The sequence below is a fragment of the Macaca thibetana genome, chromosome 17 (assembly GCF_024542745.1).
Source record: "Macaca thibetana thibetana isolate TM-01 chromosome 17, ASM2454274v1, whole genome shotgun sequence".
NCBI lineage: Eukaryota > Metazoa > Chordata > Mammalia > Primates > Cercopithecidae > Macaca > Macaca thibetana.
In genome coordinates, this window is record NC_065594.1 from 79,032,512 (window position 1) to 79,050,952 (window position 18,441).

Here is an 18,441-nt window from a genome sequence, read left to right on the forward strand (position 1 = left end):
GTTAGAAGCAAGTAAAACTGAAAAAAAAAAAAAAAAAAAAAAGAGGAGTTGTACAGCAAAATGAACTTTAGATCTCTACCAAATTTTAAGAGATCAGGGATTCTCTGGAGGGAGCGCTCTCAAACCTCAGCAAATTGTCCTATCGGCTGGAGCCATAAAGTTAGCTCATGCTGGTACCAAGCACCAATAGATTTGTCAAAGGTCAGGGGCACCTCCACTCAGAATCCCCTCGTGGTTACCAAAATGTGAACGCAGAACATCTGAGACAGGTCTCAGTTAACTTAGAAAGTTTATTTTGCCAACGTTGAGGATGCACCTGTGACACAGCCTCAGGAAGTCCTGACGACATATGCCCAAGGTGGTCAAGGCACAGCTTAGTTTTATACATTTAGGGAGACATGAGACAACAATCAATATATGTAAGAAATACATTGGTTCCATCTGGAAAGGCGGGACAACTTGAAGCAAAGGCAAGAAGACTCAAAAAGGGGAGGGAGCTCCCAGGTCACAGATGGGTGATACACAAACAGTTACATTCTTTCAAGTTTCTGATCAGCTTTTCCAAAGAAGGCAAATCAAATATGCATCTATCTCAGTGAGCAGAGGAGTGACTTTGAATAGAATAGGAGGCAGGTGGCCAGGTGCAATGCTTCACACCTATAATCCTAGCACTTTGGGAGACCGAGGTGGGCAGATCATGAGGTTAGGAGTTCCAGACCAGCCTGACCAATATGGTGGAACCCTGTCTGTACTAAAAATACAAAAATTAGCCATGTGTGGTGGCACACACCTGTCATCCCAGCTACTCAGGAGGCTGAGGCAGGAGAATCGTTTAAACCCAGGAGGCGGGGGTTGCAGTGAGTGGCGATCACGCCACTGCACACCAGCCTGGGCCACAGAGCGACAGTCTTTCTCAAAAAAAAAAAAAAAAAAAAAAAAAAAAATTGTAGATCAATACTGGTTCCTTAATATACCATACTTTATACCTTAAATATACCATACTTTATACCATACCTTAATATACCTTAATACAAATATACCATACTTATGTAAGATGTTAATAAAAGGGGAAACTGGGTATGGGGTTTATGGAAAAATCTTTGTACTGTCTCTTCAATTTTTCTGTAAATCTAAAACTGCTCTAAAAGTAAAGCCTATTACCTATTAAAGTTTTTTTAGCCGACTGTGGTGGCTCATGCCTGTAATCCCAGCACTTTGTGAGACTGAGGCAGGTGGATCACATGAGGTCGGGAGTTCAAGACCAGTCTGGCCAACATGGAGAAACTAGGTCTCTAATAAAATACAAAATTAGCTGGGTGTGGTGGTGCATGCCTGTAATCCCAGCTACTGTGGAGGCTAAGACAGGAGAATTGCTTGAACCCGGGAGGCAAAAGTGGTGTGAGCCAAGATCGCGCCATTGCACTCCAGCCTGGGCAACAAGAACAAAACTCCATCTCAAAAAAAAAAAAAAAAAAAAATTTTTTTTTAAAATGTAGACTCCTGGGCCTCCCTTCAGAATCTCAGGTAATGAGCCCCAGGACTGCACTTTAAACAAGTGTCTCAGAAGGTTCTTGTGCACCCTGAAGTTTGAACACTATCTTAAGAATCTCAGCCGGGTGCAGTGGCTCACGCCTATAATCCCAGCACTTTGGGAGACTGAGGTGGGTGGATCGCCTGAGGTCAGGAGTTCAAGATCAGCCTGACCAACATGATGGAACCCTGTCTCTACTAAAAACACAAAAATTAGCTGGGCGTGATGGCGGGTGCCTGTAATCCCAGCTACTCGGAAGGCTGAGGCAGGAGAAACACAACACTTGAACCCGAGAGGCAGAGGTTGCAGTGAGACGAGATCACGCCATTGCGCTCCAGCCTGGACAACAAAAGCCAAAACTCCATCTTAAAAAAAAAAAAAGAAAAGAGAATCTCTGCTCAGAGTTAAGTTAGAAAGAATTGTTGCTGGCCGGGCACAGTGGCTCGTGCCTGTAATCCCAGCACTTTGGGAGGCTGAGGTGGGCAGATCACGAGGTCAAAAGATTGAGACCATCCTGGCCAACATGGTGAAACCCCATCTCTACCAAAAATACAAAAATTAGCTGGGCGTGGTGGTGCGTGCCTGTAGTCCCAGCTACACGGGAGGCTGAGGTAGGAGAATTACTTTAATCTGGGAGTGGGAGGTTGCAGGGAGCCGAGATCACACCACTGCACCACTCCAGCCTGGCAACAGAGTGAGCCTCTGTCGAGACAGAAAAAAAAAAAGAAAAAAGAAAAAGAAAAGCATTGTTGCTTACGCAGTGGATGTGTGCTTACCTGTCTGCTGCAGGCCTTCCGTGGCGTTGTTTTGATTGCCCTATGTATGTATCCACAGGAGCCAGCACTGAAGAATTGGGAGGTTCTTCAGCACAGTCCACACTCTGGGCTGCCTTTCTACAGCTCTCCATTCCCTGTGTTCCAGCACTGGGCTCAGGTGTGGCTCAACTCCAGGGGCAGTAATGTGCCCGTCAGTTCAGCACAGTGTGCACTCTTCTCCATTGCTCCTAACACTGAGGGACTGTCATGACCATGTCTATATTGTTCAAGTGTTGAACAAACCCGTGCTCTGTATCTGCATCACTATCAAAAGTGGAAAAATGCAAGATAAATCAAATGAGCCTGGGCCGGGCGCAGTGGCTCATGCCTGTACATTGGGAGGCCGAAGTGGGCGATCACCCAAGGTCAGGAATTTGAGACCAGCCTGACTAACATGGAGAAACCCCGTCTCTACCAAAAATACAAAAATTAGCTGGCTGTGGTAGCGCATGCCTGTAATCCCAGCTACTAGGGAGGCTGAGGCAGGAGAATTGCTTGAACCCAGGGAGTGGAGGTTGCAGAGAGCTGAGATCATGCCACTGCACACCAGCCTGGGTGACAGGGCGAGGCTCTGTCTCAAAAAAAAATCAAGGGAGCCTGTGTTTCTAGAATCTGGGAGATGGCACACCTTTAGTTGTGTAGGTGGAGACTATTACTAGGTGACGAGCATGAAAGCGAAATGCATGTGCTGACCGATTGCACCAGCCTGCTTCCCTCCTCGATGGCGCCTGTGGACCTCTGAGTGCGCCAACCCCCATTTGGACCTCAGAGCAGTGAGGTGCTGCAGTGATGATCAGGCCATAGGTGGATGTGGAAGGAAGAAGGTGGGAGAATGACTTCTTCCCCTCTATTTTATCAGCCCCTGGAAATGCCACGGAGAGTAGCTCGACTCCCTAGAGAATTGGGATCCTGACGGAGCTAAGCCAGAAGCTGACTTCTTGGACAATCACACTGTTCTGGTTCTTTATTCTTAATTGCTACTTTAGGAACAAACTGTCTCATGAGTGTACTGGCAGAAACAGACAGACTTGATTTTCAGGACTGTCTTTTCTTCTTTGCCAGCGTTCAGAGTATGATTACTAAAATGGTGATATTAATAGTAGCAAGCTCTTACTGTAGGCAGTACTTCTCATAGCTTTCACTCATCACATACATGGGGGGGCATCAGCAGAGGGGGCAGTGATGATGACCCTTTTGGCCTCCTCATCTAAGTGATCCCCAGCCTTCTCTATGATGGCAAAGATGCCAGTGGACACCACAACATAATCAGTGCTGGCATGGCCCCACTTGATTTGGGTGGGATCTCACTCCTGCGAGATGGTGATGGGATTGTCATTGATAGCAGGCTTCCCGTTCTCGGCGTTGACGGTGCCATGGAAATCGCCATGGGAGGAATCATACTGGTACATGTAGACCATGTAGTTGAGGTCATTGATGGTGACAATATCCACTTTGCCAAGGTTGGCAGCCCTGGTGACCAGGCCCCCAATGTGGCCAAATCTGTTTTTTCTGGCCTTAACCTTCACCATGGTGTCTGAGGCATGCAGCTGGCACTGCGCAAAAAGATGTGGCTGTCTTGTCAAACAGGAGAAGCAGAGACTCAGAATAATTATTGAAATGATACCTTTTATCTTGAGAATTCAGGTGGATTTTTTTTCCTTCTCAATCCAACCTGTGGGTTAATTAGCAGATTGTATTAGAGTCTCTTTTCCTTTCCTTTAGAAGTCGGGAGTCAGGGACCAGACCTTGTAAGTTGTCATCACAAAAGGTTACTGATCAATGAATGCTATCCCTCTATTTTAGAGGTAGAGTCTCATATACCATTTAAACTCCACGATGTAAAGATAATATGGAAAATTGGAGAGGATTCAAAAACATTAGAATTACCAAAGGGTTGGAAAGTTACAGAAATATTTAGTCTGCAGTAGAAAAGGCTGAAAGGTGTTTGCAAAATTCACTTCAAATAGATGAATAAACGAATCAAGAGGATATTGAGCAGATGTTTTGGTTTTGTGGCTGACGGAGCGGATTTGGTAAAGGCCGTTGCACAGAGCAACTGCAAGGGACTAAAACTGAAGAGCCTCCATACCAGGGATCAGGGCTGCGCCCAACAGTGGGAGGGTTTTAGCTGGAAGAATGGATGGTGCACAAAGGGAGTGGTTTATTAAAGGAAACCCACCCAGATGGACACGTGGACATCAGAACTATCTAAAATTAGTGTCAGGATCCCACCATTCCTGTGCACATTCCTCCCTCCTTAGAGTCAGGCTTCCTTGTGCAGGGTCCACCTGAGTCCCACTCTGTCCCCCTATTGTGTTTGCAGAGGGCAAACCCTCCTAAACCTGCTGGCTCAGAAAACCCAAGAAGTTATTATTTTGTGTCTTTTTGGGCATTGGTGGGGATACTCATTAATAAATTCTCTTCTAAACAAATACTCCATCCCTAGCAGGCAGAAGGATATAAACATTTGGCAGATCAGCGCAATGATCTCACTTTAACATCTTAACCAACCCCAGCTTCTACAAATAGATGATATCATTGTAGCAATATAGAGGAGACTCTGCCAGCAGACTTTCTGAGACTCTCCTGGAACATAATTTGTCTTACAACAGTTTTGGAAATCCCTTGGCCATACTAGGGGGAGGGGTAGAGGGGAAGGAGAAAGATGGGGTCCCGGGGTAAGAGGATAAGGAGATTAGGCAATTTGGCCTCACTTCCTTCTTTCCACTTGAAGGAGCCTCTGTAAAAGCTGAGGGTGCACCCACAACCTGGGAAAGGTGCAACCGGCCAGACCCGGTGACAGGAGTGTCAGCAAACCACAGAGCGTGGCGGAGGGGGAGGGCAGCCAGACTAAATGTCCAGTGTTTGTAAAGTCTCCACTTGTGCACAGTAACATCCTAAACCTTCACATTCACTCACCATTCACTCGCCGACTCACCCAGAGCAACTTCCAGTCCTGCAAGCTCCATCCAAGGTGATGGATGGCGATGGGCCATTTCCCCAATGCAGAAAGCAGATTCAAGAAGATTCAGCAGAACATAGCAAGACACTTGCCCTCTGCAGGTGGACCGTTTTTAATCTTTTTATATCATATTTTTACTGCACCTTTTCTGTATTTAGATACACACATATTTACCATCGTGTTACAATTGCCTACAGCATTCAGTACAGGCCCATGTTGTACAGGTTTATGGCTTGGGAGCAATGGGTTAAATCATATAGCCTAGGTGTGTGGTAGGTTACAGCCTCCAGGTTTGTGTAAGTACACTCTGATGTTTACCTGGTAACAAAAATATCCTGCCTGGGACCAGAGGCAGGAGAATAGGGAGATTAGGAAATTGAGCCTTACCGCCTTCTTTTCACTTGTAGGAGATGCTACTGGTGTCCAAACCGCATTCTCTTTGCCCACCCTGGAAGTACCTAGTGCTACAGTGGCAATTCTCATATAAGAACCCAGGTCCCTCTGCCTGAGGGCTTTCTCTGGATACAGGGGTGTGCTTGGCCCATGCATAGAGCAGGCTGCAAGTGCCCAGGGGCTTATAACCCCCAGGAGAATCTCCTACTTGTATCTGAAACTTTTGTCTCAGAGTCTGCTTTTGGAGAGACCCAAATTGAAACAGATGGCAATAATATGAAATATTTTTAAGAATTTGAGTGATGAAGTTTAATGAAGTTCTAATTCTTTTAAAAAGTATGTCAAATGTTCCGTTACATTTTGTTACTTTTGCAGTAATTGTTCCACTTCACTGAAATCCTTTTCACCCAAATATGCAGCTGGAAATACTGTAATTAATAACACAGCTCCCATTTTAAAGGAAGGCAAGGCTGGGCATGGTGGCTCATGCCTGTAGTCCCAGCCTGTAATCCCAGCACTCCGGGGGGCCTTAGCAGGAGGATCACTGAGCCCAGGAGTTCGAGACCAGTGTGGGCAACATAGTGAGACCCTGTCTCTACAACAAATAAGATAATTAGCTGGGTGTGGAAGCATGCACCCTGTAGTCCTAGCTACTTGGGAGGCTGAGGCAGGAGGATTGCTTGAGCCCAGCAGGTCGGGCTGCACTGAACCATGATCATGCCCCTGCACTCCAGCCTAGGTGATGAAGTGAGACCCTGTCTAAATATATATATGTATATATCCCACAGTTCTGGAGGCTGGGAAGTCCAAGATCAAAGCACCAGCAGATTCGGTGTCTGATGAGGGCTGGCTCTTTGTTTCCAACTGTGCCTTCACATGGTGGGAGCACAAAACAAGTGCCCTCAGGCTTCTTTTATAAGGGCACTGATCCTGTTCATGAGAGCTCTGCCCTCATGACCTAATCACCTTCCAGATGACCCACCTACCAGCACCACTGTACAGTGGGTTACATTGCAACATATGCATTCTGGGGGACACAAGCATTCAGACCAGAGCAACATGTAAAATGGGATAGGCTCCGGACCTGAAAGAATACCAACAGGCTTTTCACCCAAATAATAAGCATGTGGCAAGACAGTCAAAAGGTGGTTAGAATCGAGAACAATCTGGTTTTTGTGCAGCATTGCGTCTGCCACTATTGGACCTCATGTAATATCTCCCAATTCATTGTCGACAACCAAAAATACCCTGTGAGTTTCCAAACTGCTCCCTGTTGAGTAAACGTCCATTGTGAATACTATCGGATCATTGAAAAGATTTAACTACCCTTTTCAAAGATTCCAGACCCACTTTCTTTTTTTTATCTTTTTCTTAGAGAAGGGGTCTCACTCTATGCCCAGGTTGGAGTGCAGTGGTGCGATTATGGGTCACTGCAGCTTTGAATTCCTGGGTTCAAGCTATCCTCCTGCCTCAGCCACCCAAGTAGCTGAGACTACAGATGCACACAACCACGCCTGGCTAGTTTTTAAAATTTTTTGTTTGTAGAGGTGACGCCTCCCTATGTTTCCCAGGCTGGTCTCAAACTCCTGGCCTCAAGGGATCCTCCTACCTCAGCCTCCAAAATTCTGGGATTACAGGTGTGAGCCACTGTGCCCAGCTCCATTTTCTAATAAGTATTAGTTTCATATGTATTATATGTTGAAAGTGGATTTGAAGCAGTGCAAAGTGCATTTGAAGCCTATTTTATCCAAGGATTGACCACCAACCCTAGTGATTATCTACTGATTTCCCCAGAAGGCTGCTGCAGAGAATCTCTGGAGATTTGGAGAGGGACTTCTCAGCCACAAAGTGGAACAGGATATCACCTCTATGCTGTGGGGACAGTAGACACCATTTGTATGCAGCTCGATACTTTTGAAGTTTGTGATTCTTTTTTGTTGTTGTTTTTCGCCTTCTCTACTACTAGTAATTTGTAGGAAGAATTTCAGTGTATCTCAGCTATTCAGAAGGAGCACTGTACTAAAGGCAGGTGAAAGCAAGGGGAAGGTGGTTGTTCAGGATACTTGGCCAACCATCTTCCCTCCTGCCTGAAAAAGACCCTCTCCTTTGACTAAAACTCCAGTCAGGATTCTCTGAGTTCTCTGCTTGACTAGGCCCAATCTTGGGCTTTTCTCTTTGTCCTTGCAGAGCCTATCGTGAGCAAGAATCCTGCTAAGTGGGTCTAGTGAAAAGCCCCTACTCTTGGTTGATCACCCTTGATATCTGGTCACCCTAGTCTGCTTTCAGCGGGAATCCTATCAGGTCTGTTTAGACAGAAACCCCCTTATCCTTGGGGCTTTGTCTTAGTAATTTTCCATGCGCTGCTTTCCACACTGCTCCTTGATTATAAATCCCCACATGTCCTTGGCAGAGTTGGTGTTGAGTTCAATTTCTCCCCACTGCAAGGCCCTGCAGTGCCCCTCTACCTATCACCATGGCCCCCTGGAATGGAAGTCTGCTTTACCATCTAATATGGTTTGGCTGTGTCCTCACCCAAATCTCATCTTGAATTGTAATCCCCAGGTGTCTAGGGAGAGACCTGGTGGGAGGTGACTGGACATGGGATAACAACAACAACCATGTTGCTCCCACGATAGTGAGTACTCACCAGATCTGATGGTTTTACAAGGGGCTTCTCCCCCTTCACTCGGCACTTCTCTCTCCTGCCACCTTGTGAAGGACGTGTTTGCTTCCCCTTCTGCCATGACTGCAAGTTTCCTCAGGCCTCCCCAGCCATGTGGAACTGTGAGTTAATTAAAACTCTTTCCTTTATAAATTACCCAGTCTTGGCCGGGTGTGGTGGCTCACATCTGTAATCCCAGCACTGTGGGGGGCCGAGGCGGGTGGATCACCTGAGGTCAGGAGTTCGAGACCAGCCTGGCCAACATAGTGAAACCCTGTCTCTATTAAAAATACAAAATTAGCTGGATGTGGTGGCGGGCACCTCTAATCCCAGTTACTGGGGAGGCTGAGGCAGGAGAATCACTTGAACCCGAGAGGCAGAGGTTGCAGTGAGCCGAGATCGTGCCAGTGCACTCCAGCCTGGGCAACAAGAGTGAGACTCCATCTCAAAAAAATAAAAAAATACGCTGGGCATGGTGGCTCATGCCTGTAATCCCAGCACTTTGGGAGGCCAAGGTGGGTGGACGATGAAGTCAGGAGATTGAGACCATCCTGGCTAACACAGTGAAACCCCATCTCTACTAAAAAAATGCAAAAAAAAAATTAGCCAAGTGTGATGGCAGGCACCTGTAGTCCCAGCTACTCAGGAGGCTGAGGCAGGAGAATGGCGTGAACCCGTGAGGTGGAGCTTGCAGTGAGACGAGTTTGTGCCACTGCGCTCCAGCCTGGGCGAAACAGCGAGACTCTGTCTCAAAAAAAAAAAAAATAAATAAATAAAAAAATAAAATAAATAAATAAATAAATAAATAAATTACCCAGTCTTGGGTATTTATAGCAGTGTAAGAACAGACTATTGCACCACACTGAACAAATGTCATGAATAATTTTTTCTTTAACCTTACCCACTTGGAGATTTTCCTGATGCTAAGACCTCAGAAATGCTGTTTTTACTGAAGGAAGACAATAGCTTCACATCAAAATGAGCAGGATACAACATTTTGTAAGACACATTCCCTGTTTTTTATGGGCTCACCCATTCACAGTAGAAGACAGAAACCCAGTAACAGAGACACTGGCCTAAGTATGATAAGGCAGGTGTGCATCAAGCGTGATGCCAGCACAAAAGAGGGGATACCTACTTCTGCCATTACAGTTTGGAAGAGGTATCATTTCAGTTGATATTGTGCAAAGTATTTTACCCGGCAGAAGGAGTGGGTAACTTATCCACTCAATGATGTTCTTAAAGTACCTAGGTAGGAGTGCTAGGCAGCAAATGATTATTTTAATGTGTATGTCCACACATTGTTATGTGTAAATAGCCTTATTAATTTGATTGTAAATAAAAGGTTGAGTAATAATAAAAATGAAATCACCAAATTCTATAAATTTGACCTCAAAATATGCTGTAAGTTCTGATATTATTCATACTTTACCTGGGAAGGCAGAGCGGTTACCTAGGAAGGTGAGCTGTGGAAGTCCGCTGTGGATTGGGATACCTGATCTCATGATGAGTCAGGCTTACCCTGACTCCTGGGTCTCTCTGGTGGAGACAGCCCTTCACCTCTGCAAAGCTTATCCACATGTCCGGTGATTTCCTTATAGTGTACGTAGCTTCTAAGCTTTACAAACGTACTCCTATTTCCCCTATGTAGAAAGCATATTCAAAAACAGGTTCAACAAAACATAGCAAGGCAATAGGTGATTCCTAGGGATCAACAGAATGAGTTCTTTTAATAAAATCTAGAGAAAAGGTGGAAATATCGGCCAGGGTAACAGAAATGGTATGCACCAGGAGTTCCAGGAATTCACAGTAAAGGTCAGATGAGTCACACGGCTGTAGGGTTTCCTCCACCTCTGCACTACTGACAATCTGGGCGGGGTAACTCTTTACTGTGGGCAGGAGTTGGGGGAGGCTGGCCCCGTATTGCTGGCTGTTTGGCAGTACACCTGGCCTCAGCCCATTAGATGCAAGTAGCATCCTCCCCCACCATGTTGTGACACCCAAAAATGTCTCCAGATATTGTCCCCTGGAGGTCAAAATTGTCCCCCGAGAATCACTACATTAGTGCATCTCAGACTTTAAGGTACGCACAAATTTCCTGGGGTGTTGTGTGAAACACCAGTTCCGCTTTAACAGGTCTAGGGTAGGGCTTGGCACTGACTAGTGTAAACAAAATCCCACGTGAGGCTGAAGCTGCCTGTCCACAGACCACACTTGCTCCTTAGAAGACAAATCTGCAGCCACCAGTTAGCATGTTCAGGTCCTCGGGATGCAGAGTAGATGCACAATCAAGGTATGGATCACTGCAGATACTTACGAGCAGAGTCTGGATGCCATAACATCTTGCATTTAGTTGCAAAGAATATTTATAGAATTGAACGTAAGTGAAGGGTTTATGTTTTTTTAAGCTTTAGAGCACTTTTTAATTTCAGTTCTCAAACTTTTTGTCTTGGAATCCCTTTACTCTTAGAAATCATTAAGAACTACAGATCTTTAGTTTATGTGGGTTTATACCTATGAGTATTTACCATAGTAGGAATTGAAACTGAGAAATGTAAAAAAAATGAAGTTCGTTAAAAAAATAACAATAACATACCCATTACATATTAACATATCTAACATTTTTTATGCAAAATTACTCTATTTCCCCAAGCAACAAATTATTGGAAGAATAGCATGGTTTAACATTTTGGCAAATGTATGCATGTATGTATGTATTTATTTATTTTGAGATGGGGTCTCTCTCTGTCCCCCAGGATGGAGTGCAGTGGCCCAGCCTTGGCTCACTGCAACCTCTGCCTCTGGGTTCAAGCTATTCTCATGCTTCAGCTTCCCGAGAAGCTGGAACTTCAGGTGTGCACCACCATACCCAGCTATTTTTTTTTTTTTTTTTGAGACGGAGTCTCGCTCTGTCACCCAGGCTGGAGCACCCAGCTATTTTTTGTGCTTTTTGTAGAGACAGGGTTTCGCCATGTTGGCCAGGCTGGTCTCAAACTCTTGACCTCAAGTGAACCGTCTGCCTTAGCCTCCCAAAGTGCTGGAATTACAGGCCTAAGCCACTGTGTCTGGCAGGCAAATGTCTTGTTCAATAGAAAACAGCTGGGTCCTCATATCTGCTTCTGCTTTCAGTTTGTGGCGATACATTGCTTTGGTTGACTCATATGAGGAAAACCTGGCCTCACCTAGATACACCCCGTGGTTGGAAAAGGAAGCATTTTAATACCCTTTCAGATGATACATTACTTTTTGATACTACACCATAACTTAGCAAGTGGTAGTTTCTTAAAGGTTAATTGCAATGAGGAATCTGAAACCATATGAATGAACATTTTGGACTGTTACACTAAAGTTTATTGGTGTATTTTACGGTTCAAATTGATCTTTTACCCACATAAGATTTCATAACATTATGCAACAGTCAACTGGAAAGTCCAGTTATGTAGCTCTGTACAGTGGTCCAACTGTACAGTGGAAAACTCCACCATATACTTGAGAGCAGAAAATAAAACTACTGTCTTAGCATTACTATGAAAGTAGTTTTGGACTTTGCATCCCCTTAATGGGTCAGGGTGTAGCCAATCAACAGCTTCTGCAAACATAAAGGACGTTTTGACTGTCGTTTTCCTGAAAAATAACTCAAACGAACCTAAAGGTAAATGTAAAATGTACTTCAAGACTGTGAAAATGGGCTGGGCTCACGCCTGTAATCCCAACACTTTGGGAGGCCGAGGCGGGCGGATCAAGAGGTCAGGAGGTCGAGAACAGCCTGACCAACATGGTGAAACCTCATCTCTACTAAAAATACGAAAAATAGCCAACGTGGTGTCAGGCGCCTGTAGTCCCAGCTACTTGGGAGGCTAAAGCAGGAGAATCGCTTGAACCGGGGAGGCAGAGGGTCTCCGTGAGCCGAGATCGCGCCACTGTACTCCAGCTGGGGGGAGAGAGGATCCGTTTCAAAACAAACGAACAAAAAAAAGACTGTGAAAATGAACTTTACGAATAAAGCCTAAAGAAGCAAATAAAAGTCATACTTTTGCCTTCTAAAAATAATCAATGTTAACATTTTGGCCCACTGGAACCTCTCTTTGAGGGTAGGGACTGTTGACCTACGAATCTCAGATTTAGCACACTGGCTGGCACTTATGAGCACTGAAAAAGCTTTTTTTTTTTTTTTTTTTTTTAAAGTACTCCATAGCCCATCCCTTTCATTTAGCTGGGTAGTGTGGTCAATTTCCCCATAATATACATTCTTACATAATTGTATGTATTTCTGGGGTACAGTGTGATGTTTCCATACATAAACACATTGTGCAACGATCTAATCAGCGTAATTAGCACATCCATCACCGAAACACTTGTCATTTCTTTGTGGTGAGAACATTCAAAATCCTCTCTTCTAACTATTTTGAAGTTAACATCATTGTTGAGTATAGTCATCCAAATGTGCAAGAGAACACTAAAACGTATTCCTCCTAACTGTAACTTTGCGCCTGTTGACCAGCCTCTCCCCATCCTCCCTCCCCACTAACTCTCCTCTGTACAAGAATCACTCTTTTACTCTACTTTTACGAGATCAACTTAAAAAAAAACTTTTTAAAACGACTGCATAATATGCTTTCATGCTCACACTCATTTAAAAACCGTGACTTTGGCTGAGTAACTTCATTCTTCTAGGGGAAAAAATTTAAATGGTCTGAGTACGGACGCTCGCCGGGAAGCTCGCCAGGGCACAAGTGCTGGGTCGCTCCGCCGGGCTCGCCGCGCCGGGGACCCCCAGACACCAGCCACCACGGCGGGGAGGGCAGGGTGCTGACTCCTGGGGCCACGACACTCGGCTCCGGTGGTGGGGATTCCGCGCGGGACCCACGAGGGAACAAAGAGGCGCTGGACGGCCCAGCTCTCCGCACCCGGAGGGACCTGTTCCACCTCTCCGGCTCCCGTACCCCTCCATCCGCATCTGAGTGACCAGATCCCACTGCAGTCAACAGCCCGCGGGGTAGCCAGCTTCGAGGGACCGCCCGGAAAGACACAACGCGCGGGGAAGGCGCCGGGCGTCCAGTCTCGGGAGAGATTAGAGATGGCGTTCCTGCCCAGCGCCGGCAATCCAGAGGAATCCGCGGCCATCGCGGATCCACTAGAGGTGAGGCGGCACTGAGCCCAAGTGTGAGGCTCCCGGGAGCTACGCCTCCGCTGCCCCAGTGCCACCCGTTTTTGCCTCAGGCGGCTCTGACCGCCATCGTTTCAACCTGGAGAGATGGGCCCTCCCCTACGGACGCACTTCCCTTCCCCGGCAGGAAGGAGGGTGCTGACCCAGGGGGCACACGCCCCTGGCTGCGCATGCGCCATTCATCCGCGGCGAGTGGCCTCGCGGAGCTGGATTCGTCGCTCCGCCGGGAGTGCGCCTGCGCGGTCGCCGGGGCTCCCACCTCAGCTTCCCCTCCCCCGGCCCCCTCGGGGGCTCCGAGCCCGGCGGGACCATGTTCACCAGCACCGGCTCCAGTGGGCTCTGTGAGTACCGGCCTCCGCCATTCTGGCTGCCCCCTACACGCCACCCTGGGCACCTCATTGAGGAGGCTGGGGCAGCGGGGACCCTCGGGTTTGCCGGAGGTGGTGGGGCCGACCCTCCAGACTGGCGTCCGAACCCTGCTAGTTCCTGGTCTTGGGGGGGTCAGCGGAAACCGTCTCCATTTCGGCCTGGAGGGGCTAATGGGAACAAAGCCCCGCTGCCCGCCCGGACCCCACCTGGCGTCCCCAGGTGCGATGCCCAGGAGTCTCTTGGGGCCGCTGCAAGTGGGCAGGTGCCCTGGTGTTCTCGTGGGCCGGCCCCAGGCCCTTTGCGGCGCGTGTGCCGCGCTGAAGGAAGGGGCGGTCCCCCTCACCTTGCCCCATTCATTTAGGCTCCTGGGGGACCGAATTGACTCCCCCCGCCCCCACTTGGCAAAGTTCAGCCTCCGCTTTAGAAGCTGACCTCTCAGTTTCACTTGGATGTGTTTCTTCTCCAGTCTCCAAGAAGAGTTTTTAGACAAACAAACACTGATGAGAGTGCTTTCAAGTGGAGGGAAGTTAGGAAGTTGTGGCGAGGGAGCGCAGCTGTGCTGCTGGATGTTGCTGTTTTCTTGGCGTGTTAGCGGTGGTCAGCAGGTAGGGGGCGGAGAAGTGTTTTTACAGCCAGTTGAACGGCTTTTCTCACTGAGTGTGTGGAATTGACTTTGCGTACGGTAGACTGCGTGTTAACAGTTAGGCACGGGTACAGCAACGGAGAACTGCTCTAATTTTGCAATTGCTTGTCACTGTTCATACTCCATGTGAAGTTAATGCTGCTGGAGGACAGAAACATCTGACATTTCCAAATATTAAAGATCTGTTGGGAATGTCATGAATCTTCTGAGAATACGTGTCTTGTCTTATAGTCTGACAGTAAGTTAGTATCAGAGCCACAGGCATGATTTTAAATCTTCCTCACTTCTCAATTTCTCAGGTTTTGAAGTGGTTTCAGTATTTATGATTCCTTTTGTTTCATAATTAATTTGATTTATGGCATCTTTCATGCATTGGTCCCAGAGTATGTTACAACTACTAACTAATCTTCCCCAGCCTGGCTTGGTGGCTCATGCTTGTAATCCCAGCACTTTGGGAGGCCAAGGCAGGCAGATCACCTGAGGTCAGGAGTTCGAGACCAGCCTGACTAGCATGGAGAAACCCTATCTCTGCTAAAAATACAACATTAGCGGGGTGTGGTGGTGCATGCCTGTAGTCCCAGCTACTCGGGAGGCTGAGACAGGAGAATTGCTTGAACTCGGGAGGCGGAGGTTGCAGTGGGCCAAGATTGCGCCATTGCACTCCAACCTGGGCAACAAGAGTGAAACTCCGTCTCAAAAAACAAAACAAAACTAATCTTCCCCAAACTACCCTGTAGATAAAGAGCGTTATGACTGTTGCTGAAGCTGACAGCTCAAGAAGGCGGTGTGGTTTTCCTGGGATCATACAGTGAGCCAGGTACTGGTGGTTATGAAATTAATGGTAGAATTATTCAATTTCTGTTGTTCTTTAGCATTTAGATCTATTCTTGCTAGCCAAAGTACATAGAAAAAATTTGAAGGGCAAGAGAAATCTGTTATTGGTTGCTGTACTGTATTAGCCATGAGATTATATTGGCCAAGTGTATTCAAATTTGATACAGGGCGACTGTGGGGAAGATAATATTTTATTATCTATGGCGCATGGTGGTGAGTGTTGAATTCTAGGAATCAAACTGTTGCCCAGGGAGAGACCTAGGCCCAGAGCCCCTCTGCAGCTGTCTTGGCCTGTTTCTAAAATTAAGTGCCTCTGCAGTGTAAGAGTTGTTGGGATGGCCGTTCCTCAGAAGGCTGTGTCTTACATGCTCGTTTTACAAACATTTTGGGCATCTCCTCTGGGCAATGAACTGGGCTAGGTGCTGGGAATGCAGCAATGAGCAGGTCCTGGTCTCAGTGCTTATGGTGCTGACGGAGCTTGGGCACAGTTTTCCAGGACTGGTCATTAGAAAAGGCTGTGTGTCAGCTTTAACATTTTTCTCTGGAGAAGCTACCCACTGAGGGGGAAGTGATTTCCTTCGTTTTATTTATTTATTTATTGAGATGGAGTCTCACTCTGTCACCCAGGCTGGAGTGCAGTGGCAGATCTCGGCTCACTGCAACCTCCACCTCCCGGGTTCAAGCGATTCTTCCCCCTCAGCCTCCAAAGTAGCTGGGATTACAGGTGCCCACCATCACACCTGACTATTTTTGTATTTTTAGTAGAGACGGGGTTTTGCCGTGTTGACCAGGCTGGTCTTGAACTCCTGACCTCAAGTGATCCTCCCTCCTCGACCTCCCAAAGTGCTGGGATTACAGACGTGAGCCACTGCCCATGATTTCCTTTAGATAAGTTGAGGGACCCTTTAGCAAATCAAAATTCTGATCCTGAGTAAGAATCTGAAAGAAGGATGACACGTGTGCCTATCCCCACCCCCATGGGTGGTGAATAACAGTCCCTTTCCAGGGAGAAATCCCTGACATTTCCTGCCACCTGCATGTTTCTAACGTTTTGTGGTTAGTAGATAATAGTGATTTAGTGTTAAACTTGCCTTTCTCTCTCAGCCATTCAACAAGTGTCTGTTGAGTACCCATATCAGCCACACATTGTTGATATACAGAGGATAAAGTAATAAGCAGGATAAAGGAGACCAGCATCAAACAGGTCAGTGTGATTCACATAGTGACAAGTGACATGAAGACAATGAAAGGGTAACTGCAAACACCGAAGTTATGGTGGAGGACCACTTTAGCACGCATGATCATGGAGGGTAGCTGGGAAGGTGACGCTGAGCTGAGGCCCAGATGGTGTGAAGGAGCCAGCCATATGAGAGTTTGTTGAAAACTCTTCATTTTGAAGAAAGGGGACAGCAATACAGTTGAAAACACCCTGCTGTGGCTGTTTCAAGTGCTTGAAACTGTATTGCTGTCTGCCCAGTCACGTAATTATGACCGGGTAACGCTGCGTAGGATTTTTTTTTTTTTTTTTTTTTTTTTGGCGGAGTCTCGCTCTGTGGCCCAGGCTGGAGTGCAGTGGCCGGATCTCAGCTCACTGCAAGCTCCGCCTCCCGGGTTCACGCCATTCTCCTGCCTCAGCCTCCCGAGTAGCTGGGACTACAGGCGCCGGCTACCTCGCCCGGCTAGTTTTTTGTATTTTTTAGTAGAGACGGGGTTTCACTGTGTTAGCCAGGATGGTCTTGATCTCCTGACCTCGTGATCTGCCCGTCTCGGCCTCCCAAAGTGCTGGGATTACAGGCTTGAGCCACCGCGCCCGGCCCTAACACTGCGTAGGATTAGTGATCATGACTTATTTTAGATTCCTTACTTATAGACCAGTGCTGTCATTCAGCTCTATGTTGAGTAATATGTGTATCATTTACTGCATTTATTAATAAGCTCCTGTTTACCTCACAGTATGTTCACTGTGTAATGATGGACTCAGCCAACATTAATTGCATGCCTAATATTTTCCAGATATAGTTCCCACTCTCAAGGAGTTCAGTGTCTATTGGGGCAAAACTTTTTTGAAAAGAACGTCTGTGCTCGGTGCTGTGGGTTTATTGCAGGGGGTGGGCTGGTTGTGGGGAGGCACAGTTAAGGAAGACTTCCCAATGTAGCAATATTTGGACTGACTTTTCAGAGTTTGGCAGGCATCATAGTGTGGAGAAGGCCTCTGGGAGGGACAGAGACTGGACAGGGCTTGGCAAAGAGGCAGGAGGGAATGAATTAGGGGTGGTTATGGCTGGAGTGAGCAGTTCCTAAGAGGTGTGTGGTGAAGTCTTTCAGGGAACAGTGGAAGGTGAGACAAGAACTAGGGACAGAACTTGTGAACATTTTAAACTTTAAAGAGGGAGAAGAGTAGGTGCCAGGGAAGAAAACTGAGGAAAGGCCAAGGAAGTAGGGGGACACCCGGGAGGAGAGAATTTCAGGGAAGAGTGGCTGATAGCATTACACGCTGCAGAGATTTTCAAAACAGGCCTGAAGTGCGACCTGTGGGAAAGAAAGAGGCCCCCCAGAACCTTTCCAGAATAGTTGGGGAGAGAATTCAGATTATAATTAGCTGAGAAATGAGTGGGATGTAAATGGGAGACAGTGAGCTTGGAAAGTGCTTCCAGGATCTCAGTTTTGAGAATCAAGAGAGTGAGTTGTGGTCAGAGGTGGCCGCAGGTGTAAGGGGGAGTTTCCTTTTTTTTTTTTTTTTTTTTTTTTGCGATGGAGTCTTGCTCTGTCACCAGGCTGGAGTGCAGTGGTGTGATCTCGGCTCACTCCAACCTCTGCATCCTGGGTTCAAGCGATTCTTCTGCCTCAGCCTCCCAAGTAGCAGGCACTACAGGTGTGCGATACCACACCTGGCTAATTTTTGTATTTTTAGCAGAGATGGGGTTTCATCATGTTGGCCAGGTTGGTCTCGATCTCCTGATCTCGTGATCCGCCTGCCTCGGCCTCCCAAAGTGTTGGGACTATAGACGTGAACCACTGCGCCAGGCTGGGGGAGTTTCTTTAAGTGGAGAGGAGGCTTAGCATGT

General features: G+C 47.0%; 1 protein-coding gene and 1 pseudogene across 2 annotated transcripts in view; one reads left to right on the top strand and one right to left on the bottom strand.

Annotated features, from left to right (window-relative positions):
• Positions 1-18,441, top strand: part of UBAC2 (UBA domain containing 2) — an 885,094-nt gene that overhangs the window by 684,745 nt on the left and 181,908 nt on the right. The window contains exon 2 of one of the 2 annotated variants that reach the window (XM_050765994.1): positions 13,808-13,871. In XM_050765994.1, the coding sequence (XP_050621951.1) occupies positions 13,841-13,871 (31 nt within the window). In that variant the 5' untranslated portion in view covers positions 13,808-13,840. Of the gene's footprint in view, positions 1-10,482; positions 10,744-13,807; positions 13,872-18,441 lie in introns of those variants that run through there. The other variant, XM_050765993.1, reaches the window with a different exon arrangement.
• On the bottom strand, positions 3,326-3,875 carry LOC126940285 (glyceraldehyde-3-phosphate dehydrogenase-like; annotated as a pseudogene).